We start from the raw sequence: 25122 nt of genomic DNA, 5'->3' as shown, positions 1-25122 counted from the left end.
TCCCAGCATTTTGGGAGCCTGAGGCGGGAGGATCACTTGAGCCCAGGAGTTCAAGACCAGCCTGGACAACATGGTGAGACCCCGCCTCTAGAAAAAATACAAAGATTAGCCGGGTATGGTGGCACTCGCCGGTAGTCCCAGCTACTGGAGGGCGCAGGGCCGGGGGTGGGGGCTGAGTTGGGAGGATCGCTTGAACCCAGGAGGTCAAGGTTGCAGTGATTGTGCCGCTGCACTTCAGCCTGGTGACAGAGCAAGACCCTGTCTTAAAAAATAAAAAATAAAAAGATCTTCTGATGTTTTCAGACACTGTGACCCATCAATCTGAAAGGAAGATAAATCTCAGGACCCCAAAATCACTAAGCCAAGGGAAAAGTCAAGCTGGGAATTGCATCAGGCAGAGCTGCCTCCCATTTTATTGCTAAATAAGATAGCTACAAAGATAAAAGAGCTACATACCTCCCTCACAATTTGTCCACAAGGAAATTCCTTGTGGGCCTCAAAATCTTTATCCTAAAATAGTTCTGTTGAATTTCACCCTGGCAATGTAAACCGTTAGCTTATTTTCACAGGTACAGGACAGAAAGTCATCCCTCTGCTGACTTGAGACAAATGCTTATCTTATTGCTTCCTCTGCCCTATTGTTAATGTAAAAATGCAGATTCACTGAGCCAGAATAAATTGTGTATTCAGTGAAAGGCTGATCAAGGACTGAAAAGAATACATTTTTCGTCTTATCTACCTATGACCTGGAAGCGCTTCCCCACTTCGATTTGTCCCTTCTTACCAGACAGAACCAATGTACATCTTGCACATATTGATTGATGTCTCATGGCTCCCTAAAATGTATAAAAGCCGGCTATACCTCGACCACCCTGGGCACATGTCCTCAGGACCTCTGGAGGCTGTGTCATAGGTGTGTCCTTAACCTTGGCAAAATAAACTTTGTTTTTTTTTTTTTTTTTTGAGACAGAGTCTCGCTCTGTCGCCCAGGCTAGAGTGCAGTGACGCTATCTCGGCCCACTGCAACCTCCACCTCCTGGGTTCACGCCATTCTCCTGCCTCAGCCTCCTGAGTAGCTGGGACTACAGGCGCCCGCCACCACACCCGGCTAATCTTTTGTATTTTTAGTAGAGATGGGGTTTCACCGTGTTAGCCAGGATGATCTCGATCTCCTGACCTCATGATCCACCCGCCTTGACCTCCCAAAGTGCTGGGATTACAGGCATGAGCCACCGCACCTGGCCAGCAAAATAAACGTTCTAAATTGGTTGAGGCCTGTCTCAGATATTTTGGGTTTACAAATCTAAATCATTCCGATGTCATCAGCTGATAGTTTTCACTGTCCTCTCACACAAGCCTCGGGGCCCTTGCTGTATGCTACAGACCCCAATAGGGTCTTCTGGAAGAAACATCCAAGAAAGATAACCTTAGGAACGTAGAGGAAAGAGTGAAACAAAGGACCCGAGACTCAAAATTCCTAGGATCATTTCAGTTCCGCAGTAGGTGACCTCATGACGTCAGGCTACTGACGCAAAACCACTAGAATGAAAATTAATTCCACGAGACTCAGACTGTTGAGCACATTTACTTGAACTGTATTCACCATTATTACTTGGCTACCAGTATGTAAAAGACTTTTGATGAGAATGGAAGTATTAACAAATGTGATTTTTTTGACATTGTATGATGAATTATGTCAACAATCTTTATAACTTAGTGACCCAGTATTTTCCAAGTAACCAATGCATGATGTTACAAAATTTTGTATAGTTAAAAAAAAAAAACACAACATGCAAGATAGAACAATGGATTTTAATGAACAAAAAAATATGAAAACTTAGCTGGGTGCGGTGGCTCACACCTGTAATCCCAGCACTTTGGGAAGCCGAAGTGGGTGGATCACGAGGTCAGGAGTTCGAGACCAGGCTGGCCAACATGGTGAAACCCTGTCTCTACTAAAAAAAATTTTAAAATTAGCCAGGCATGGTGGCATGCACCTGTAATCCCAGCTACTTGGGAGGCTGAGGCAGGAGAATCGCTTGAACCCCCAGAGGTGGAGGTTGCAGTAAGCCAAGATCACGCCACTGGACTCCAGCCTAGGTGACAGAGGAGACTTCGTCTCAGAAAAAAAAAAAAGAAAAGAAAACTTTATGAATTTGAAATTTGGTTTCAGATTCCATATTGCAACTAGCCCTTAAGGAAATACCACTTGTTGGCCAGGTGCAGGAGCTCATGTCTGTAATCCTAGCACTGGCCAAGAGTTCGAGACCAGAGTGGGCAAAAGAGTGAGAGCACTGTCGCTACAAAAAATAAAACAATTAGGCCAGGGGAGGTGGCTTATGCCTGTAATCCTAGTACTATGAAAGGCCAAGGCAGGCAGATCTCTTGAGCCTAGGAGTTTGAGGCCAGCCTGGGCAACATGACAAAAGCTGGTCTCATACAAAAATTAGCTGGGTGTAGTGGTGCACACCTGTAGTCCCAGTTATTAATACTTGGGGGGTGCTGAGGCAGGAGGATTGCTTGAGCCTGGGAGGCAGAGTTTGCAGTGAGCCAAGATCAGCCATTGCACTCCAGCCTGGGCGAAAGAGACCCTGTCTCAAAAAAAAAAAATTAGTTGGGTGGGGTGGTGCATACCTGGAACCTTTGCTACTTGGAGGCCAAGGCAGGCAGAACATGTGAGTCCAGGAGACGGAGGCTACAGCAAACCGTGATCATACAACTGCACTCCAGCCTGGAAGATAGAGTGAGACCTTTGTTAAAAATAGATAAAATAAAATAAAATAAACTACTACTTGTTGAGTTTTACATCAAAAAAGAAAATCCACAATTATCTGAAAAGGCTATTAAAATTCTCCATTTTCCAACTACATATCTATGTAGGACCAAACTTTCTTTGTATACTTTAACTAAAACATCATATAGGAACAGATTGAATGTAGAAGCCAAAGTTAGATTCATATTGTCTTTTATAAGCCAGACATTAAAGTAAAAGCAAAAATTATAAAACAATGTCTCTCTTATTTCTCTTTAAACAAACAAAAATTTGGCGGGGCACAGCGGCTCATGCCTGTAATCCCAGCATTTTGGGAGGCCGAGGTTGGCAGATCATCTGAGGTTGGGAGTTCAAAAGCAGCCTGGCTAACATGGAAAAACCTTGTCTCTACTAAAAAACTAGCCAGGCATGGTGGCATGCACCTGTAATTCCAGCTACTTGGGAGGCTGAGGCAGCTGAGGCAGGAGAATCATTTGAACCCAGGAGTCAGAGGTTGCAGTGAGCCGAGATCACACCATGGCACTCCAGCCTGGGTGACAGAGTGAGACTCTGTCTCAAAAAAAAAAACACCAAAAACCCCCAAATTTAAAAATATACATTTGTAGTGGTTTAATTGTTACTATTTCGGAGTTCATAAGAATATTAATGAATTAATATTTTAAATTCTCAATTTTAATATCTTTTTGTTTTGTTTTGATTTTTGAGACAGAATCTCACTCTGTCGCCCAGGTTGGAGTGCAGTGGTGCAATCTCGGCTCATTGCAACCTCCCTTTCCCAGATTCAAGTGATTGTTGTGACTCAGCCCCCCAAGTAGTTGGGACTACAGATGTGTACCACCGCGCCCAGCCAATTTTTGTATTTTTAGTAGAGATAGGGTTTCACCATGTTGGCCAGGCTAGTCTTGAACTCCCGGACTCAAGTGATATGCCCTCCTTGGCCACCCAAAGTGCTGGGATTATAGACGTGTGCCACTGCGCCCCACAATGTTTGTTTGTTTGTTTGTTTGTTTGTTTTTGAGACAGAGTCTTCTCTCTCTGTCACCCAGACTGGAGTGCAGTGGTGAGATCTTGGCTCACTGCAACCTCCACCTCCCAGGCTCAAGTGATTCTCCCACTTTAGCCTTCTGAGTAGCTGGTTCTACAGGCGCACGCTACCACACCGGGCTAATTTTTGCATTTTCATAGAGACAGGGTTTCACCATGTTGGCCAGGCTGGTCTCAAACTCCTGATCACCTTGACCTCCCAAAGTGCTGGGATTACAGATGTGAGCCACCACTCCTGGCCTGTGCCTGGACACTTTTAATTTCTAATATGGTAAATATTCTTAGACATAACTCATATAAACAAAGGCTCTTTGGAGTCCTCAATATTTTTTAAATTGTGGTAAAATAGATAACATAAAATTTATCATTGTAACCATTTCAAAGTGTACAACGCAGTGGCTTTATGTACATTCATAATGTTGTTCAACCGTTACCTTTTTTTTTTTTTTTTTTGATATGGAGTCTTGCTCTGTTACCCAGGCTGGAGTGCAGTGGCTTGATCTCGGCTCACTGCAACCTCTGCCCCCTGGGTTCAAGCAATTATTCTGCCTCAATCTCCTGAGTAGCTGGTACCACAGGCGCCCACCACCATGCCCGGCTAATTTTTGTATTTTGAGTGGAGACGGGGTTTCACCATGTTGGCCAGGCTGGTCTCAAACTCCTGAACTTGTGATTCAGCCTCCCAAAGTGCTGGGATTACAGGCATAAGCCACTGCATCTGGCCTCAACCGTTACCATTATCTAAGTCCCAGGTCTCTCATTACCCCAAGTAGGAACTTCATACCTAGAAAAAGCCACTCCCACGTCCCTCTGCTGCCCCAGATCTCGGCAACCACTCATCTTCTTTCTGTTTCTATGGGTTATTTCTATTATGGAAATTTCATACAAATGAAAATATAATATGTGACCTTTTGTGTCTCTGGCTTCTTTCACTTAGCATAATGTTTTCAAAGTTCATCCATGTACTATTACTTAATCCTTTCTATGGCCAAATAATATTCCATTGTATGAATATGCCACATTTTGATTATCCATTCCTTTGATGGACATCTTACATTGTTTCTACCTTAAAAAAATATTTTTTTTAGGCTGAGGATGGTGGCTCAAGTTTGTATTCCTAGAATTTGGGAGGCTAAGACAGGAGGACCGCTTGAGCCCCAGAGTTTGAGACCACCCTGGACAACATGGCAACACCTTGTCTCTACAAAAATTTTTAAAAGACAGGGCATGGTAGCTCATGCCTCTAATCCCAGCATTCTGGGAGGCCGAGGCAGGTGGATCACCTGAGGTCAGGAGACCAGCCTGGCCAACATGGCGAAACCCTGTCTCTACTAAAAATACAAAAATTAGCTGGGTGTGGTGGTGGGCACCTGTAATCCCAGCTACTCAGGAGGCTGAGGCAGGAGAATTATATTTCCATTTGTATGAAATTTCCATAGCAGGCATAACCCAGAGAAACAGAAAGCAGATTAGCAGTTGCCCAGATCTGGGGCGGGAGAGGGACATGGGAGTGGCTACCTACTAGGTATGAAGTTTCTACTTGGGGTAATAATGAGCCCTGGGACTTAGATAATGGTAATGGTTGAGGCTGGGCGTGGTGGCTCATGCCTGTAATCCCAGCACTTTGGGAGGCTGGGGCGGGCGAATCGTGAGGTCAGGAGTTTGAGACCAGCCTGGCCAATATGGTGAAACCCTGTCTCCATCTCTACCAAAAATACAATTCTCCTGCCTCAGACTCCTGTGTAGGCGGAGGCAGGGTTGTAGTGAGCCGAGATTGTGCCATTGCACTCCAGCCTGGGAAACAGCAGTAAAACTCCATCTCAAAAAAAGAAAGAAATTGAAAAATTAGCTGTGCATGGTGATGCACGCTTGTAGTCGCAGCTACTCAGGACGCTATTAAGCAGGAGCATCACTTGAACCCAGGAGTTCCAGGCTGCTGTGAGCGTGTTCACACCACTGCACTCCAGCCTGGGTGACAGAGACAGATCCTATGCCAAAAAAACCCCCCCTTTTTTTTTCTTTTGAGACAAAGTATCGCTCTATCGCCCAGGCTGGGGTACAGTGGCGCAATCTTAGCTCACTGCAACCTCCGCTTCCTGGGTTCAAGTGATTCTCCTGACTCAGCCTCCTGAGTAGCTGGGATTACAGGCACGTACCACCATGCCCTGCTAATTTTTTGTAATTTTAGTAAAGACGGGGTTTCACCATGCTGGCCAGGCTGGTCTCAAACTCCTGACCTCGTGATCCACTCACCTCGGCCTCCCATAGTGCTGGGATTACAGGTGTAAGCCACCGTGCCTGGCCAAAAAACCATTTTGTTTAGAGACAGAGTCTTGCTACGTTGCACAGGCTGAGTGCAGTGGCTATTCACAGGCATGATCATACCATACCATACAGCCTGAAACTACTGGGCTCAAGTGATCCTCCCTCCTCAAACTCCTGAGTAGCTGGGACTACAGGCGCACCTCTGCTCTTGGTTTTGTTTCCAACTTTGGCTAGTGTGAAGAGGGCTGCTATAAACATTTTTGTGCAGCCGGGTGCGGTGGCTTAAGCCTATTATCCCAGCACTTTGGGAGGCCAAGGCGGGTGGATCACCTGAGGTCTGGAGTTCGAGACCAGCCTGGCCAACATGGTGAAACCCCATCTCTACTAAAAGTACAAAACAGCTGGGCGTGGTGGTGGGTGCCTGTAATCCCAGCTACTTGGGAGGCTGAGGCAGGAGAATCTCTTGAACCAGGGGGCAGAGATTGCAGTGAGCTGAGATCATGCCATTGTACTCTAGCCTGGGCAACAAGTGCAAAATTCCGTCTCAAAAAAAAATTTTTTTTTGTGCAAGTTTCGATTTGAACACGTGTTTTCAATTATTTTGGTTATATACTAGGAGTAAAACTGCTGGTCATATGGCAATCCTAGTTTAACTTTTTGAGAAACTGCCAAATTGTTTTCCACAGCAGCTGTAACATTTCGTATTCATTTTCCATTCCCGGCCTATTTTCCTTTTTAAAATAATTATTGCCGGGCGTGGTGGCTCACACCCATAATCCTAGCACTTTTGGAGGCCGAGGTGGGTGGATCACCTGAGGTCAGGAATTCGAGACCAGCCTGACCAATGTGGCGAAACCCCATCTCTACTAAAAATACAAAAATTTTGCCAGGTGCAGTGGCTCACACCTGTAATCCCAACACTTTGGGAGACTGAGGCAGGCGGATCACCTGAGGTCGGGAGTTTGGGACCAGTCTGACCAACATGGAGAAACCCCATCTCTACTAAAAAATACAAAAAAATTAGGCAGGTGTGGTGGTTCATGTATGTAATCCAGGCTACTCGGGAGGCTGAGGCAGGAGAATCGCTTGAACCCAGGAGACAGAGGTTGCAGAGAGCCGAGATCGCCAACCACACTCCAGCCTGGGCAACAAGAGCGAAACTCCGTCTCAAAACAAAAACAAAAACAAAAACAAAAACAAAAACAAAAATTAGCAGGGTGTGATGGCGGGTGCCTGTAATCCCAGCTACTAGGGAGGCTGAGGAATGAGAATCACTTGAACTTGGGAGGCAGAGGTTGCAGTGAGCTGAGATCATGCCACTGCACTCCAGCCTGGGCAACAGAGCGAGACTCCGTCTCAAAATAAATAAAATAAAATAAAATAATTATTATGGGCTGGGTATGGTAGCTCACACTTGTAATCCCAGCACTTTGGGAGGCCAAGGCTGGTGGATTACTTGAGGTCAGGGTTTGAGACCAGCCTGGCTAACATGGTGAAATCCTGTCTCTACTAAAAATACAAAAATTAGCCAGGTGTGGTGGCAAACACCTGTAGTCCCAGCTACTTGGGAGGTTGAGGCAGGAGAATCATTTGAACGCAGGAGGCAGAAGTTGCAGTGAGCGGAGATCATGCCACTGCACTCTAGCCTGGGCGACAGAATGAGATTCTGTCTCTAAATAAATAAATAAATAATTAGCCAGGCGTTGTGGTGCCTGCTTGTTGTGATCCCAGTTACTCAGGAGGCTGAGGTGGGAGGATGGCTTGAACCTGGCAGGTCAAGAGTACAGTGAACTATGACTTTGCCCCTGAACTCCAGCTTGAGTGACAGAAAGATACTGTCTCTCTCTCTCTCTATATATATATGTATATTTTTTAATTCTAGCTCACTATGGTCTCAAACTCCTAGGCTCAAGTAATCATCTTGCCTCAGCCTCCCAAGTAGCTGGGATTACAGGCGTGGATTACTCCACGCCCTGCTAACTTTTGTATTTTTTGTAGAAATACAAAAATTCACTGTTTTGGCCAGGCTGGTCTTGAACTCCTGACCTCAAGTGATCGCCTGCCTTGGCCTCCCAAAGTGCTGGGATTACAGGCATGAGCCACCGTGCCCAGCCCCAACTTCATTCTTTCACATGTAGATATCCAATTGTGTTCTCAACAATCTTTGTTTTTAGTATAATTATGTTGTCTTTTTAATTTTTTTTTTTTTTTTGAGACGGAGTCTCGCTCTGTCGCCCAGGCTGGAGTGCAGTGGTGTGATCTTGGCTCATTGCAAGCTCCGCCTTTTGTGTTCACGCCATTCTCCTGCCTCAGCCTCCTGAGTAGCTGGGATTACAGGCGCCGGCCAACATGCCCGGCTAATATTTTGTATTTTTAGTAGAGACGGGGTTTCATCGTGTTAGCCAGGATGGTCTTGATCTCCTGACCTCATGATCTGCCTGCCTCGGCCTCCCAAAGTGCTGAGATTACAGGTGTGAGCCACCGCGCCAAGCCTTAATTTTTTTTTTTTTTTTTTTGGAGACAGGGTCTTTCTCTGTCTCATGAAGCAGTGGCATCATCATGGCTCACTACAGCCTAGAACTCCTGGGCTCAAACAATCCTCCCACCTCAGCCTCCCGAAGTGCTGGGATTACAGGCACGAGCCACTGCCTATGACTCAAAATTTCAGTTAGACTGTAGTTAACCATGTATATTGGCCAGCGCGTTTGCTCATGCCTGTATTCCTAGCACTTTGGGAGACCACGGAGGGCAGATTCCTTGAACCTAGGAGTGCAGGACCAACCTGGATAACAGCAAAATCCAGTCTGTATAAAAAAATAATTTAATGTATATTATGTATATGAAAATCAATAAGTAGATTTTAAATGTTCCCATCACAAAAAAATGAAAAGTATGTGAGGTAATGCAGTTGTTAGATTGATTTAGCCATTCCACGGGGCGTATGTATTTCAAAACATCATGTTGTACAACATAAATATTTATTTTCTTTATTATTTATTTATTTATTTTCGTGAGACGGAGTCTTTCTCTGTCACCAGGCTGGAGTGCAGTGGCACAATCTGGGCTCACTGCAACCTCCGCCTCCCGGGTTCAAGCGATTCTCCCGCCTCAGCCTCCCAACTAGCTGGGACTACAGACGCCCGCCACCACACCCGGCTAATTTTTGTATCTTTAGTAGAGACGGGATTTCACCATGTTGGCCAGGATGGTCAATCTCTTGACCTCGTGATCCACCCACCTCAGCCTCCCAAAGTGCTGGGATTACAGGCATAGGCCACCGCGCCCGGCCGGAATCAGAAAAGTTTTTAACTATTTCATTCCCGGCCTATACCCTAAATATATACAATTTTTATTTGTCAATTTAAAAAATAATTAAGGCACAGGGCACAGTGGCTCATGTCTGTAATCTCAGCACTTTGGGAGGCCGAGGTGGGTGGATCGCCTGAGATCAGGAGTTTGAGACCAGCCTGACCAACATGGAGAAACCCCGTCTCTACTAAAAATATAAAAATTAGCCGGCTGTGGTGGTGCATGCCTGTAATCCCAGCTACTTGGGAAGCTGAGGCAGGAGAACGTCTTGAACCCAGGAGATGGAGGTTGCAGTAAGCTGAGATGGAGCCATTGCACTCCAGCCTGGGAGACAAGAGTGAAACTACATCTCAAATAAAACAAAACAAAAATAATAATTAAGGCTGGCTGGCGTAGTGGCTCATGCCTGTACCCCAGCATGTTGGGAAGCTGAGGCAGACGGATCACCTGAGGTCAGGAGTTTAAGACCAGTCTGGGTATCATGGGAAAACTGCATCTCTCCAAAAAAACACAAAAATTAGTTGGGTGTAGTGGCGTGCACCTGTAGTCCCAGCTACTTGGGAGGCTAGGGTGGGAGGATTGCTTGAACCGGGGAGGTCGAGGCTGTGGTGAGCCAGGATTGCACCACTGCACTGCAGCCTGGGTGACAGAGCAAGACCTTGTCTCAAAAAATAGTAATAATAATAATAAAATTGCTGCTCTAGGATAATCAATAAAAATAGTAAAAGAATGTATAATTGGGCTGGGTGCAGTGGCTCACGCCTGTAATCCCAGCACTTTGGGAGGTCAAGGTGGGCAGATCACGAGGAGGAGTTTGAGACCAGCCTGGCCAATATGGTGAAATCCTATCTCTAATTAAAAAAAAAAAAAAAAATACAAAAAATTGTCAGGCGTGTTGGCACGTGCCTGTAATCCCAGTTACTTGGGAGGCTGAGGCAGGAGAATCGATTGAACCTGGGAGGTGGAGGTTGTACAGAGCCAAGATCGCGCCACTGTACTCCAGCCTGGCGACAGAGCAAGACTCCGTCTCAAAAAAAAAAAAAAAAAGACTTTAGTCTGCATGGGAAGTGAATGCATTGCCAACATGGTACCTACTGACTGTAGTTTCAGTAGCTCTCTCTTATTTCCCTAGCTGGGTGTTTGCATTACACCATGGTACCCAAAGGCAAAGTGGGCCCAGGAAAGAAACAGCAGATATTTGAAGAGAACAGAGAGACCCTAAAGTTCTACCTGTAGATTTTACTGGGGGCCAAAGCCATTTTTCTCCTTTATTTCTTAGGGAGGAGACCACCCCTTATATTGTCTTATGCCCAATTTCTGCCTCCACAGAAAGAAGAAGTAAAACTAAAAGGCAGAAATGGAATCCACAGGCAGATAGCCGAGCACTGCGCCCTGGGCCTGGTAGTTAAAAATCAACCCCTGACCTAACTGCTTGTGTTATCTATAGATTTCAGACATTGTATGGAAAAGCATTGTGAAAATCCCTGTCCTGTTCGTTCAGTTCTGATTACCAGTGCATGCAGCCTCCAGTCATGTACCCACTGCTTGCTCAATAAATCATGACCCTCTCACGTGGACCCCCTTAGAGTTGTAAGCCCTTAAAAGGGACAGGAATTGCTCACTTGGGGAGCTCGGTTTTTGGAGACGTGAGTCCGTCGATGCTCCCAGCTGAATAAAGCCCTTTCCTTCTACAACTCGGTCTCTGAGGGGTTCTTGTCTGTGGCTCGTCCTGGTACATTTCTACTAATACTGCTTGTCTTAATACTCTCTTGTGACCTTGATACTCTTTTGTGACCTTGTGACCTTGATGCTCTCTTATGACCTTGGTCTTCTCCCCAACTGCTTCATTTTGGGCCTGGTTGGCCCTGGGCTTTAGTCTTTAGTGGGCAGATCACGAGGTCAGGAGTTCGAGACCAGCTTGGCCAACGTAGCGAAACCCTGTCTCTACTAAAAATACAAAAAAATTAGCCAGGCATGGTGGTGGGTGCCTGTAAATCCAGCTACTTGGGAGGCTGAGGCAGGTGAATTGCTTGAATCCGGGAGGCGGAGGTTGCAGCGAACCAAGATCTCTCCTCTGCACTCCAGCCTGGTGACAGTGCGAGGCTCCATCTCAAAAAAATATATATATACATAAAATAAAATAAAATAACACATATGGGTCAGGTGTGGTGGCTCATGCCACCTCAGTCTCCCAGCATACTGGGATACAGGCATGAGCCACCATGCCTGGCCAGCCTTAATTATTATTTTTGTTTTGTTTTGTTTGAGACGGAGTTTCACTCTTGTATTCCCAGCACTTTGGGAGGCTGAGGCGGTGGGTGGATTACTTGAGGTCAGGAGTTCAAGACCAGCCTGGCCAATATAGCAACATCCCGTCTCTACTAAAAATATAAAAATTAGCCAGGCATGGTGGCATACGCCTGAAATCCAAGCTACTAGGGAGGCTGAGGCAGGAGAATGGCTTGAACCCAAGAGGTGGAGGTTGTGGTGAGCCAAGATCATGGCACTGCACTCCAGCCTGGGCCACAGAGCGAGACCCTGTCTCAAAAACTAGATAAATAAATAAAATGAAATAAAAAACACATAGGCCCGGGTGCGGTGGCTGACTCCTGTAATCCCAGCACTTTGGGAGATGGATCCCCTGAGGTCAGAAGTTCGAGACCAGCCTGGCTAACATGGCAAAACCCCGTCTCTACTACAAATAGAAAAACAAAAATTAGCTGGGGGTGGTGGTGCATGCCTGTAGTCTCAGCTACCCAGGAGGCTGAGGCCGGAGAATCGCTTGAACCCAGGAGGCAGAGGTTTCAGTGAGCCGAGATGGTGCCACTGCACTCCAGTCTGGGAGACAGAGACTATTTAAAAAAAAAAAAAAAGGAAGAAGGAAATAACAAATCTAAGAACAGAAACTAGTGAAACAAAAACCAAACATAGTCTAGTATAAATTAACAAAGCAAAAAGTTGGTTTGTTTGAAAGAGTTAAGATTAATAAACTTTTTTTTTTTTTTTAAGACGGAGTCTCGCTCTGTCGCCCAGGCTGGAGTGCAGCGGCACAATCACAGCTCACTGCAAGCTCCGCCTCCCGGGTTCACACCATTCTCCTGCCTCAGCCTCCGAGTAGCTGGGACTACAGGCACCTGCCACCACGCCTGGCTAATTTTTTGTATTTTTAGTAGAGACAGGGTTTCACGGTATCAGCCAGAAAGGTCTCGATCTCCTGACCTGTGGTCCACCCACCTTGGCCTCCCAAAGTGCTGGGATTACAAGTGTGAGCCACTGCACCCAGCCATAAACATTTTTTTTTTTTTTTTTTTTTTTTTTTTTTGAGACGGACTCTCACTCTGTAGCTCAGGCTGGAGTGCAGTGGCACGATCTCGGCTCACTGCAAGCTCCGCCTCCTGGGTTCACGCCATTGTCCTGCCTCAGCCTCCCCAGCAGCTGGGACTACAGGCGCCCGCCAACATGCCCAGCTAATTTTTTTGTATTTTTAGTAGAGATGGGGTTTCACCGTGTTAGCCAGGATGGTCTCGATCTCCTGACCTTGTGATCCACCCGCCTCGGCCTCCCAAAGTGCTGGGATTACAGGCATGAGCCACCACACCCAGCCTCATAAACATTTTTCAAAGGCACAAAGTGCCAATATCAGGAATGAAAAGGGGCTGGGCATGGTGGCTCATACCTCTAATCTAACAGTTTGTGGAGTTGAGGCAGGAGGATCGTTTCAGGACAGGAGACTGAGACCAGCCTGGGCAACATAGCAAGACCCTCATCTATAAAAACAACAAAAAAATTAGGCCAGTGTGGTCATATTTACCTATAATCCTAACTACTTGAGCCCAGGAGTTCAAGGCTATAGTGAGCTATGATTGTGCCACTGCACTCTAGCCTGGGGGACAGAGTGAGACTCTGTCTCAACCACCACCACCACCACCACCACCACCGGAAACAAGAAGTAGGAAATATGGGCAGGGCGCGGTGGCTCACGCCTGTAATCCCAGCACTGTGGGAGGCTGAGGTGGGTGGATCATCTGAGGTCAGGAGTTTGAGACCAGCCAGGCCAACAAAGTGAAACCCGTCTCTACTAAAAATACAAAAATTAGCCGGGGTTACTGGCAGGCGCCTATAATCCCAGCTACTCGGGAGGCTGATGCAGGAGAATCACTTGAACCCAGAAGGCAGAGATTGCAGTGAGCCGAGATCACGCCACCGCCCTCCAGCCTGGGTGACAAGAGCGAAACTCCATCCCCAGTCCCCCAAAAAAGAAGTAGAAAATATGAATCTGAAGAGTCCTATATCTGTTAAAGAAATTGGATCTAAAATTTAAAACCTTTCAGTAAAGAAAACTCCAAGCACTAATGACTTCACCAGAGAATCTCCAAACATCTAAGAAAGGAATCACATTAATCTTACTCAAATTCTTCCAATTCATTTTGGGAGATCAGCAGAACCTTCATAACGGCAACAGAAAAAAATTACAGGCTAATCTCTCTTATGAACATAAATATAAAAATTCTGAACAAAGTAGTAGTAACTACACATTAGATTCTAACCATATACTATATTATAATATTAATCTAATTCTAATAATATTAGATTCCAACTGCATATAAAGCACTTACTCATTACAATAAACTTGAATTTATTCTAGGAAAGCAAGATTTGTGTAAGAGTTAAAAATTTACGATTTTTAGCTGGGTGCGGTGGCTCACACCTGTAATCCCAGTACTTTGGGAGGCCAAGGCGGGTGGATCACGAGGTCAGGAGTTCAATTGAGAGCAGCCTGGCCAACATGGTGAAACCCCATCTCTACTAAAAATACAAAAATTAGCCGGGCGTGGTGGTGAGCGCCTGTAATCCCAGCTACTTGGGAGGTTGAAGCAGGAGAATTGCTTGAACCCAGGAGGTGGAGGTTGCAGTGAGCTGAGATTGTGCCATTGCACTCCAGCTCTGGGCAACAGAGCAAGACTCCATCTCAGGAAAAAAAAAAAAAATTGTGAGTTTTGATTCTGACATTGATGATTCATCATGATAACAGAATAAATGAGAAAAACACATGGCTCTCTCACTGTCTCAATAGATACAGGAAAAGTGTTTGATAAAATTCTATGCCACCTTTGAAAAAAAAAAAAAGCTCCCACCCGGTGCTGTGGCTCATGCCTGTAATCCTAGCACTTTGGGAGGCCAAGTGGGGGTGGACCACTTGAGGTCAGGAGTTCGAAACCAGCCTGGCCAGCATGGTGAAACCCCATCTCTACTAAAAATACAAAAATTAGCCAGTTGTGGTGGTGGGAACCTGTAATCCCAGCTACTTGAAAGGCTGGGGCAGGAGAATGGCTTGAACCCTGGAGTTGGAGTTTGCAGTGAGCCAAGATTGCTCCACTGCCCTCCAGCCTGGGCAACAGAGCGAGGCTCCATCTCAAAAACAAAACAAAACAAAAACTATAGAGTCTATAGATAAACTATTAACATTAATAAATGCATTTGTAAGATTATGGATACAAGGGTGAATAAAAATTCATTATATTTATTTATTTATTTGAGATGGAGTCTCGCTCTGTCACCCAGGCTGGAGTTCAATGGCACGATCTTGGCTCACTGCAACCTCCCCCTCCCGGGTTCAAGCCATTCTGCTGCCCTAGCCTCCTGAGTGGCTGGGACTACAGGCGAGTGCCAGCACACCTGGTTAATTTTTTGTATTTTTAGTAGAGACAGGGTTTCACTGTGTTAGCCAGGATGGTCTGGATCTCCCGACCTTGTGATCCACCCGCCTCGGCCTCCCAAAGTGCTGGGATTACAGGCATGAGCCACCGCGCCCGGCCTATATTTCTTTTTTTTTTAGTGTACTCATTTCATTAGAAAATTAGCTAAACCTCGGATCAGAAAGCCAAAGGAAAATAATTTTGCACGATTAGAATGTGGTCAAGAAACCAGCTACAATTTAACTGGATTAGACTTCAACATGGTGTTCCTCTAAATAACTTTCATTTAGGAATATTACATTCCTCCAGTATCTGGACAGACAATAAATACACTTCCTTTTTTATTTTATGATTGTGATTATTATTTTTTTGAGACAGAGTCTCACTGTGTCCCCCAGGCTGGAGTGCAATGGTGCCATCTCAGCTCACTGCAACTTGTCTCCTGGGTTCAAGTAATTCTTGTGCCTCAGGCTCCCAAGTAATTGGAATTATAGGAGCATGCCACCATGCCTGGCTAATTTTTGTATTTTTAGTAGAGACAGGGTTTTCACCATGTTGGCCAAGCTGGTTTCAAACTCCTGATCTCAGGTGATCCGTCTGCCTCGGCCTCCCAAAGTGCTGGGATTACAGGCATGAGCCACTAAGCCTGGCTAATAAATACACTTTTTTCTGTCACTGAGGAGGGGCCGACACTATTTCGTTTTTGCTGCTCTTTTTTTTTTTTTTTGGAGAGGGAGTCTAGCTGTGTCACCCAGGCTGGAGTGCAGTGGCACGATCTTGGCTCACTGCAAGCTCCGCCTCCTGGGTTCACGCCATTCTCCTGCCTCAGCCTCCCAAGTAGCTGGGACTACAGGCGCCACCACACCTGGCTAATTTTTTTTTATTATTTTTAGTAGGGACGGGGTTTCGCCGTGTTAGCCAGGATGGTCTCGATCTCCTGACCTGGAGATTCACCCGCCTCGGCCTCCCAAAGTGCTGGGATTACAGGCGTGAGCCACCACACCCGGCCCACTGCTCTTTTCCCGTTTCCTTCACTTGGTTTCTGCCTTCCATGGAGTTTCTTTTATTTATTTATTTTCTTTTTTCTTTACACAGGCAATCAAGTTACACAGAGCTTCTTTAATTTCCCATTTAGAAAAAAAGTGCAGCTCACTGCCAGCGCTCATTTAATTTCACATAAACAGGCTCTTTGAGGCTGAAGCAAATCTGACTGATTTTCAATATGAAAATAAAATATCGAAACTGTTCTTGGAGTTATTTCTGAACAGAGCTAACATCAGAATTGCCTGAATCATCAGAATCTTCTATTTCAGAAAAATCCGATTCATCAAATGAATCTTCAGCCAGCAACTGTTCCAGAATGATGTTAACATCACGTGTAGGAATGCTACATTTTCTAGGATTTGACATTTTCAGTGATTGAAAATTACTATATTTTGTAAATGGAAATACCACTACTAAAAACAGAATGCTATAAATAGAATGATGTCTTTTGTTTCCAAAGATGTGATATACTAGAGCGATGGGAAATAATAATAAAAACGAGATATCTCCTGGCAAAGTTATCTCGAGGTAAACACTGCAACCACAAGCACTGCTGGCAAATATTCCTGGGGCAGACAGGAAAAGTGTTAAACACGTTTGTTTATCCTTAATTTTTTTTTTTTTTTGAGAGATGTGGTCTCTTTGTTGGCCAGGTTGGTCTCTCTCTCTCTTTTTTTTTTGAGACAGAGTTTTGCTCTTGTCGCCCAGGCTGGAATGCTGTGGCGCTATCTTGACTCACTGCCACCTCCGCCTCCTGGGTTCAAGCAATTCTCCTGCTTTAGACTCCCAGGTAGCTGGGATTACAGATTCCTGCCACCACGCCCGGCTAATTTTTATATTTTGAGTAGAGACGGGGTTTCACCATGTTGGCCAGGCTGGTCTTGAACTCCTGACTTCAGGTGATCCACCCACCTCGGCCTTCAAAAGTGCTGGGATTACAGGCATGAGCCACCGTGCCTGGCTCATCCTTAAAATCTTGATGCTCATCTCTGTAGAGGCCAAGGCATAAGAATGTCCCCATGAGTACAAAACAAGTATTGTAATCTGGATACCAGTCATAAGTCGTCTTCTTGGCCAAAGGCTGTTCACTAAACAGTTTCACCACTTTCTTTCTTTTTTTTTTTTTTTTTTTTTAGAAACTGATGTTTATTTATTTTCCATCAACCATTTTTCCATGTTGCTTAAGAGCCCATGCAAGAACAGCTTAAGACCATTTAGTGGTTGCTTCTACCCATTCAGTGGCCTGAGCAGTGGGAGCTGCAGGCTAGTCTTCCGTGGCAGGCTGAGCGCTCCAGTCTTCAGTAGGGAACTGCTGAATAGGCACAGAGGCCACCTGCACACCTTCAGACCAGTCTGCAACCTCAGACTGAGTAGCAGTAAACCCAGGAGCTGGAGCAGTCCATTCACCCTGAAATTCCTCCTTGGTCACTGCCTTTTCAGCAGCCACCTGCTCTTCTTTTTCAACCTCTTCAGAATCTCTGTAGAAGTAGAGATCAAGCATGACCTCCCATGGGTGTTCATGGGAAATGGTGCCACGCATGCGCAGAACTTCCCGAGCCAGCATCCACCACATCAAATGCACTGAGTGAGCTCCCTTGTTGTTGCATGGGATGGCAATGTCCACATGGCGCAGAGGAGAATCTGTGTTACACAGCGCGATGGTAGGTAGGTTAACATAAGATGCCTCCGTGAGAGGCTGGTGGTCAGCCCTGGGGTCAGTAACCACAAGAAGCCGTGGCTCCCAGAAGGCTGCCTGGATCTGGTTCGTGAAGGTTCCAGGAGTGAAGTGCCCAGCAATTGGAGTGGCTCCAGTGGCAGCAGCAAACTTCAGCATGGCCCTCTGGCCAGTATTCCTGGAGGATATAACACTGACATCAGCAGGGTTTTCAATGGCAACAATGGCACGAGCTGCCAGCAGAAGCTTCTCCCAGGTCCTCTTCAGATTTGTGATGTAGATGTCATCACTTTTCCTTTTATAGATGTACTGTTCCATCTGGAAGTCAAGATTGGTGCCACCTAAGTGGGTTCCTGCTGCAAGGAACTTAAGGATATCCTCCTCCTTCATTTGCAGGACATCAAGGGCTCCGGACATTGTGAAAGTTTCCCTTTAAGTTACGATGGGGGCCGGGCGCAGTGGCTCACCCCTGTAATCCCAGCACTTTGGGAGGCCAAGGCGGGCGGATCACGAAGTCAGGAGATCGAAACCATCCTGGCTAACAGGGTGAAACCTTGTCTCAAGTGAAAATACAAAAAATTAGCCGGGTGCGGTAGCAGGCGCCTGTAGTCCCAGCTACTCAGGAGGCTTAGGCAGGAGAATGGCGTGAACCCGGGAGGCGGAGCTTGCAGTGAGCCGAGATCGTGCCACAGCACTCCAGCCTGGCGGACAGAGCCAGACTCCGTCTCAAAAAAAAAAAAAAAAAAGTTACGACGGGAATCCAGAACAATGCCCTGTGGACACCTCTGTAGGTAGTGCGGAAAAAGCAGTTTCACCACTTTCATAGACTAGGAATCAGTAGGCCAGGCAACTTCACCAAATAGCCGGGCATTCAGAAGAGCACGTGTGCAAGGCACATTCTGAAAGGGAAGACATTTCTTTTTTTTTAAATTTCTTTTTTTAATTAAAAAGTAAACTTTAATGTTGAAAATGCAAACTTGGGAAAGACAGAAAAGATCACACACAACTTGGAAGTTTGCACAGAGGCGGGGCAGAGGTGCTCCTCACTTCCCAGATGGTTGGCGGCCAAGCAGAGGCGCTCCTCACTTCCCGGATGGGGCGGCAGCCAGGCAAAGGCACTCCTCACTTCCCAGACGGTTGGCGGCCAGGCAGAGGCCCTCCTCACTTCCCAGACGGTTGGCGGCCAGGCAGAGGCCCTCCTCACTTTCCAGACGGTTGGCGGCCAGGCAGAGGCCCTCCTCACTAAGGGAAGACATTTCTTAAGCAGCAAAGTGCCAGAGTCCGTGGACCTGACCTTGTTCACCCATGCCAATTAATTGTATTCCTTTTTTTTTTCTTTTGACACAGAGTTTTGCTCTATCACCCAGGCTAAAGTGCACTGGCACAATCTTGGCTCACTGCAACCTCAGCCTCCTGAGCTCAAGCTATCCTCCCCACCTCAGCCTCCTGAGCAACTGGGACTATAGGCAGGTGCCACCACTCCCAGCTAATTTTTGTATTTTTTGTAGAGGTGGGGTTTCCCCGTGTTGCCCAGGCTGATCTCAAACTCCTGGACTCAAGTAATCTACCCACCTTGGCCTCCCAAAGAGCTAGGATTACAGATGTGAACCACTGAGACTAGCCAATTAATTCTATTTCTGTATACTATAAACAACTAGATGTTCTTTTGAATAAATAGTGCTGGAGTAGTTGGATCTATATGGAAAAAATAAATATTGACCCCTACCTCATATCATGTACCAAGAAAAATTAATTCTAAATGAATCATAGGCCAAAATGGTCAAGGTAAAACAATATATCTTCTAGAAGAAAACAAGACTATTTTATGACCTCGAGGTAGAGAAAGATTTCTTGGCCAGGCACGGTGGCTCACGCTTGTAATCCCAGCACTTTGGGAGGCAGAGGCGGGCGGATCATGAGGTCAGGAGATCGAGACCACAGTGAAACCCTGTCTCTACTAAAAATACAAAAAAAATTAGCCGGGCCTGGTGGCAGGCACCTGTAGTCCCAGCTACTTGGAGAGGCTGAGGCAGGAGAATGGCGTGAACCGGGGAGGCAGAGCTTGCAGTGAGCTGAGATTGCACCACTGCACTCCCGCCTGGGCAACAGAGCGAGACTCCGTCTCAAAAAAAAAAAAAAGAGAAAGATTTCTTAAAGAAGATACAAAAGTATTAACCATAAAATTAAAATATCAACAGAAAGAAATTTTATTAAAATGAAGAACTTCTGTTTCCTTTTTTAAAAATGTATTTTTATGTATCTATTTTTTACTGCTCCTTGTAGAGTAGGACTAACTCATAGGCAGTGCACCCAGTCAGCCAAGAACTGATGTTTCTTTCTTTCTTTTTTTTTCTGAGATGCAATCTCACTCTGTCACTCAGGCTGGAGTGCAGTGGCGCAATCTCGGCTCACTGCAACCTCTGCCTCCCTGGTTCAAGTGATTCTCCTGCCTCAGCCTCCCAAGTCACTGGGACTACTGCTGCGTGCCACCACGCCTGGCTAAATTTTTGTATTTTTAGTAGAGACGGGGTTTCACCACATTAGCCAGGCTGGTCTTGATCCCCTGACCTCATGATCTACCCACCTCAGCCTCCCACAGTGCTGGGATTACAGGCATGAGCCACCGTGCCAGGCCCAGAACTGCTGTTTCTTGTTTTTCTTTTTTTTTTGAGATGAGTCTCGCTCTGTCGCCCAGGCTGGAGTGCAGTGGCACGATCTCAGCTCACTGCAAGCTCTGCCTCCCAGGTTCACGCCATTCTCCTGCCTCAGCCTCCCGAGTAGCTGGGAATACAGGCACCCACCACCAGGCCTGGCTAGATTTTTTTGTATTTTTACTAGAGACGGGGTTTCACCATGTTAGCCAGGATGGTCTTGATATCCTGAACTCGTGGTCTGCCCGCCTTGGCCTCCCAAAGTGCTGGGATTATAGGCGTGAGCCACCGTGCCCGGCCACTGCTGTTTCTTAAAAGTCGTTAATGGCCAAGCACGGTGGCTCACGCCTGTAATCCCAGCACTTTCGGAGGCCAAGGTGGGCGGATCACCTGAGGTCAGGAGTTCGAGATCAGTCTGACCAACATGGAGAAACCTCGTCGCTACTAAAAATACAAAATTAGCAGGCCGTGGTGGTGCATTCCTGTAATCCCAGCTATTCAGGAGGCTGAGGCAGAAGAATCGCCTGAACCTGGGAGGCGGAGGTTGCAGTGAGCCAAGATCGCGCCACTACACTCCAGCCTGGGCGATAATAGCTAAACTCTGTTTCAAAAAGAAAAAAAAAAAAAGTCATCACTGAGTGAAGATGCAGCTTCACTGGCAGAAGATATTTGAATTACACATACCCAAACAATTTACATTGGAATATATAAATAACTACAAATAAATAAATAAAAGACAAGTAATCCATCTAAAAAATAGGCATAATATTTTAATGGGCATTTCAAAAAAAGATGATATCCACAGGGCCAATAAATATGAAATGTATTTAACCACAGGGAAATGTACATTAAAACCACAAGTAGACACTACTACATACTTACTAGAAGAACTAAAATAGAATGCCAATACCAAGTGTTGACAAGAATGTGAAGCAACTATGACTTTTATATTTTGCTGGTGGGATTGTAAATTGGTTCATGCACTTTTTAAAAACTTGTTTTAAATATTTTTTTAAAGCCGGTCAAATTTAGCAGTGTTTTTGTTTTTTTAAGAGACATGGTCTCATTATGTTGTCCAGGCTGGTCTTGAACTCCTGGGCTTGATCAAGCCATCCTCCCCCCTTGTACTCCCAAAGTGCTAGGATTACAGGCATGATCACTGACCATGCCTGGTGGGTTCATACACTTTGGAAAACAGTTTGGCAACATATACCACTGTATTAGCTAACTACTAAATCTAAAAGGATGCCCATCCTATGACCAGAAAATTCACTTCTTAGGTGAGAGAAGGATGTGCATATATCCATCAAATGACATGTTCAAGATTGTTTACAGCAACATTACTCACAGCAGCCAAAATGTCAACATAGCTCAAGAGTATCAACTGGAGAATAAACACATTTTATATTCATATAATGAGGTAATATATGGCAATAGAAAGAATGAGCAATAGATAACCCAACAGCATGAATTAATCTCACATTCATTCTGCTGAACAAAATAAGCCAGACACAAAAGATAACTTTGTGTGTGACTTCATTTATGCTAGAATCAAGAGAGGCAAAACAAATCCATGGTTAACCTTTCAGGGGGTGGAGGGGTGGGGATAGGGAGGAACAATCTGTGATGTCTTTATTAGATACAGAAATATTCTATATCTTGCCAGGCTCAGTGGCTCACACCTGTAATCCCAGCACTTTGGGAAGCCAAGGCGGGCGGATCACCTGAGGTCAGGAGTTAAAGACCAGCCTGACCAACATGGAGAAACCCTGTCTCTACTAAAAATACAAAAATTAGCTGTGCGTGGTGGCACACGCCTGTAATCCCAGCTACTCCAGAGGCTGAGGCAAGAGAATCACTTGAACCCAGGAGGTAGAAGTTGCAGTGAGCCGAGATTGTGCCATTGCACTCCAGCCTGGGCAACAAGAGTGAAACTCCGTCTGAAGAAAAAAAAAAAAAAAAGACATGTTCTATATCTTAATCTGGGTGGTGCTTTCCTGGATGTATTCCTATGCAAAACTTTATTGAACTATGCACTTCAGATTAATGCACTTCACAGCTACGTATAATATATTTTAATAAAAAGGTATATAAAAATACTATTTGGCCGGGCGCCGTGGCTCATGCCTGTAATCCCAGCTTTTTGGGAGGGCAAGGCAGGTGGATCACCTGAGGTCAGGAGTTCAAGACCAGCCTGATAAACATGGTGAAACGTCATCTCTACTAAAATACAAAAATTAGCCAGGTGTGGTGGTGCACGCCTGTAATCCCAGCTACTCGGAAGTCTGAGGCAGTAGAATCGTTTGAATTTGGGAGATGGAGATTGCAGTGAGTCAAGATGGCACCACTGCACTCCAGCCTGGGTTACAGAGCAAGACTCCATCTCAAAAACAAACAAACAAACATCCCTTTGTGTCCTGTCTCAGACACTATTCCCCATCTCCCCAAAGGTAGCCTGTATCCTGATCCCCAACAGTGTAGATCATTTTTGCACCTTATATAAATGGAATCATGTAGTATGTACTATTTTGTAATGCGTGTCTGTGCGTCTTTTATGTTCATGAGATTTACCATCACATGCTGTATAAAAATAGGTAGTGGGCCAGATGTGACCTGAGGGCAATGGTTTTCTTTTCCTTTTTCCTTTTTTTTTTTTTGGAGACAGAGTCTTGCTCGGTCATCCAGGCTGGAGTACAATGGCGTGATCTTGGCTCACTGCATTCTCTGCCTCCTAGGTTCAAGCGATTCTCATGACTCAGCCTCCTGAGTTGCTAGGAATACAGGCATGAGCTACTACACCTGGCTAATTTTTGTATTTTTAGTAGAGATGGGGTTTCACAATGTTGGCCAGGTTGGTCTCGAACTCCCGACCTCAGATGATCTGCCTGCTTCGGCCTCCCAAAGTGCTGAGATTACAGAAGTGAGCCACCACACCTGGCCCCACCCTTTTTTTTTTGAGACGGAGTCTTGCTCTGTCGCCCAGGCTGGAGTGCAGTGGCGCAATCTCGGCTCACTGCAAGCTCCGCCTCCTGGGTTCACGCCATTCTCCTGCCTCAGCCTCCCGAGTAGCTGGGACTACAGGCGCCCGCCACCACGCCCGGCTAATTTTTTTTGTGTTTTTAGTAGAGACGAGGTTTCACCGCGTTAGCCAGGATGGTCTGTATCTCCTGACCTTGTGATCCGCCCGCCTCGGCCTCCCAAAGTGCTGGGATTACAGGCGTGAGCCACCGCGCCCGGCCTGGCCTTTTTTTTTTTTTTTTGAGGCGGAGTCTCGCTCTGTCACCCAGGCTGGAGTGCAGTGGCGCAATCTCGGCTCACTGCAAGCTCCACCTCCCAGGTTCACGCCATTCTCCTGCCTCAGCCTCTCCGTAGAGACGGGGTTTCACTGTGGTCTCGATCTCCTGACCTCGTGATCCGCCCGCCTCGGCCTCCCAAAGTTCTGGGATTACAAGCGTGAGCCACTGCACCCGGCTACCTGGCCCTTTTTTAAGACAAAGTCTCCCTCTATCGCCCAAACTGGAGTGCAGTGGCGCTGTGGCTCATGCCTGTAATTCCAGCACTTTTGGAGGCCGAGGTGGGCAGGTTACTTGAGTTCAGGAGTTCAAGACCAGCATGGGCAACATGGTGAAACTCCATCTCTATAAAAATACAAAAATTAGCTGGGCATGGTGGTGCACGCCTGTAATCCCAGCTACTGGGGAGACTGAGGCAGGAGAATCGCTTGAAACCGAGAGGCAGAGGTTGCAGCGAGCCGAGATCATGCCACTGCACTCCAGCCCGGGCGACAGAGACACTGTCTCAAAACCAACCAACCAACCAACCAACCTCCAAATGGCAGGTGCTTGAGCTTTAGCTCAGCTATCTCCAGTTGTCTTTGGGTAATGGGGGTGTCAAGTGGCAATGTTCCAAGTCTGGCTTATCTTGGGGGAACTAAATGGCTGTTATCATTCCCAGGCCTCACGTCTACACTCTGCCTGATTCAGAGCAAGGGAGGGGTGTGTCTCCTGTGCCATCCACTGCTCTGTCCTCAATCGAACCAAGCCCTTTGACCAGGGAAGTGCTGTGCCCTGTTTGTGCATGCTTGTGGGTACAGGGAAGAGACAGGTGGAGGGAGATCCCCTGACTAGCTTACATCAACCTGGCTCATCCCTGGAACTTGGGATGGAGTCAAACCCAACAACCCCTGGGCCTGCTCCAATGAAGACAGGGAGTGTTTATCAATGAGCAGTGACAATTACTACCACTCCTGAGAGCAGATGAGTAGGTTTCAGGCATGGGGTTTCTCTAGGTCAGCAAAAAGCACCCGATCCCAAATGACAGAGGAGCAGTGTGTGTTAAATATGTGTGTGCACATGTGTGAATAATTCAGGGCCCTCTAACATGAGGCCCGGGACAAGAGCCACACTTGCCCACATCAAGTCAATGCTCTTGTCTGCAAGAACATTGTTTATTGTGGCTGGAGCCCAGATAACAAGGAGAGAGTGGCAAGAGATGAGGCAGGAGAGAAAAGCAGGGTGACTTCTGGAGAACCCTTTTCTCGGTGAAGGCATTTCAGCCTTATTCTCGGAATAAGCCAGAGCCCTGAGGGGTTTTAAGTGGAGGAGAGCCAGCCCCATCCCAACTCAATGGCTTTAGGGGTCATTCTTCCCATGCTACCATTTCCCA

General features: G+C 46.2%; 1 protein-coding gene across 1 annotated transcript; it reads right to left on the bottom strand.

The window, feature by feature from the left end:
• Positions 1 to 17395: 17395 nt before the first annotated feature.
• LOC100606520 (40S ribosomal protein SA-like) lies at positions 17396 to 18242 on the bottom strand. Its single transcript, XM_012511062.2, has one exon. The coding sequence runs from the start codon at positions 18221 to 18223 to the stop codon at positions 17396 to 17398; it is 828 nt and encodes a 275-aa protein (XP_012366516.1). The 5' UTR covers positions 18224 to 18242.
• Positions 18243 to 25122: the final 6880 nt, after the last annotated feature.

Source organism: Nomascus leucogenys, chromosome 12 (assembly GCF_006542625.1).
Source record: "Nomascus leucogenys isolate Asia chromosome 12, Asia_NLE_v1, whole genome shotgun sequence".
NCBI lineage: Eukaryota > Metazoa > Chordata > Mammalia > Primates > Hylobatidae > Nomascus > Nomascus leucogenys.
This window is presented reverse-complemented; position numbering and strand designations above follow the sequence as displayed.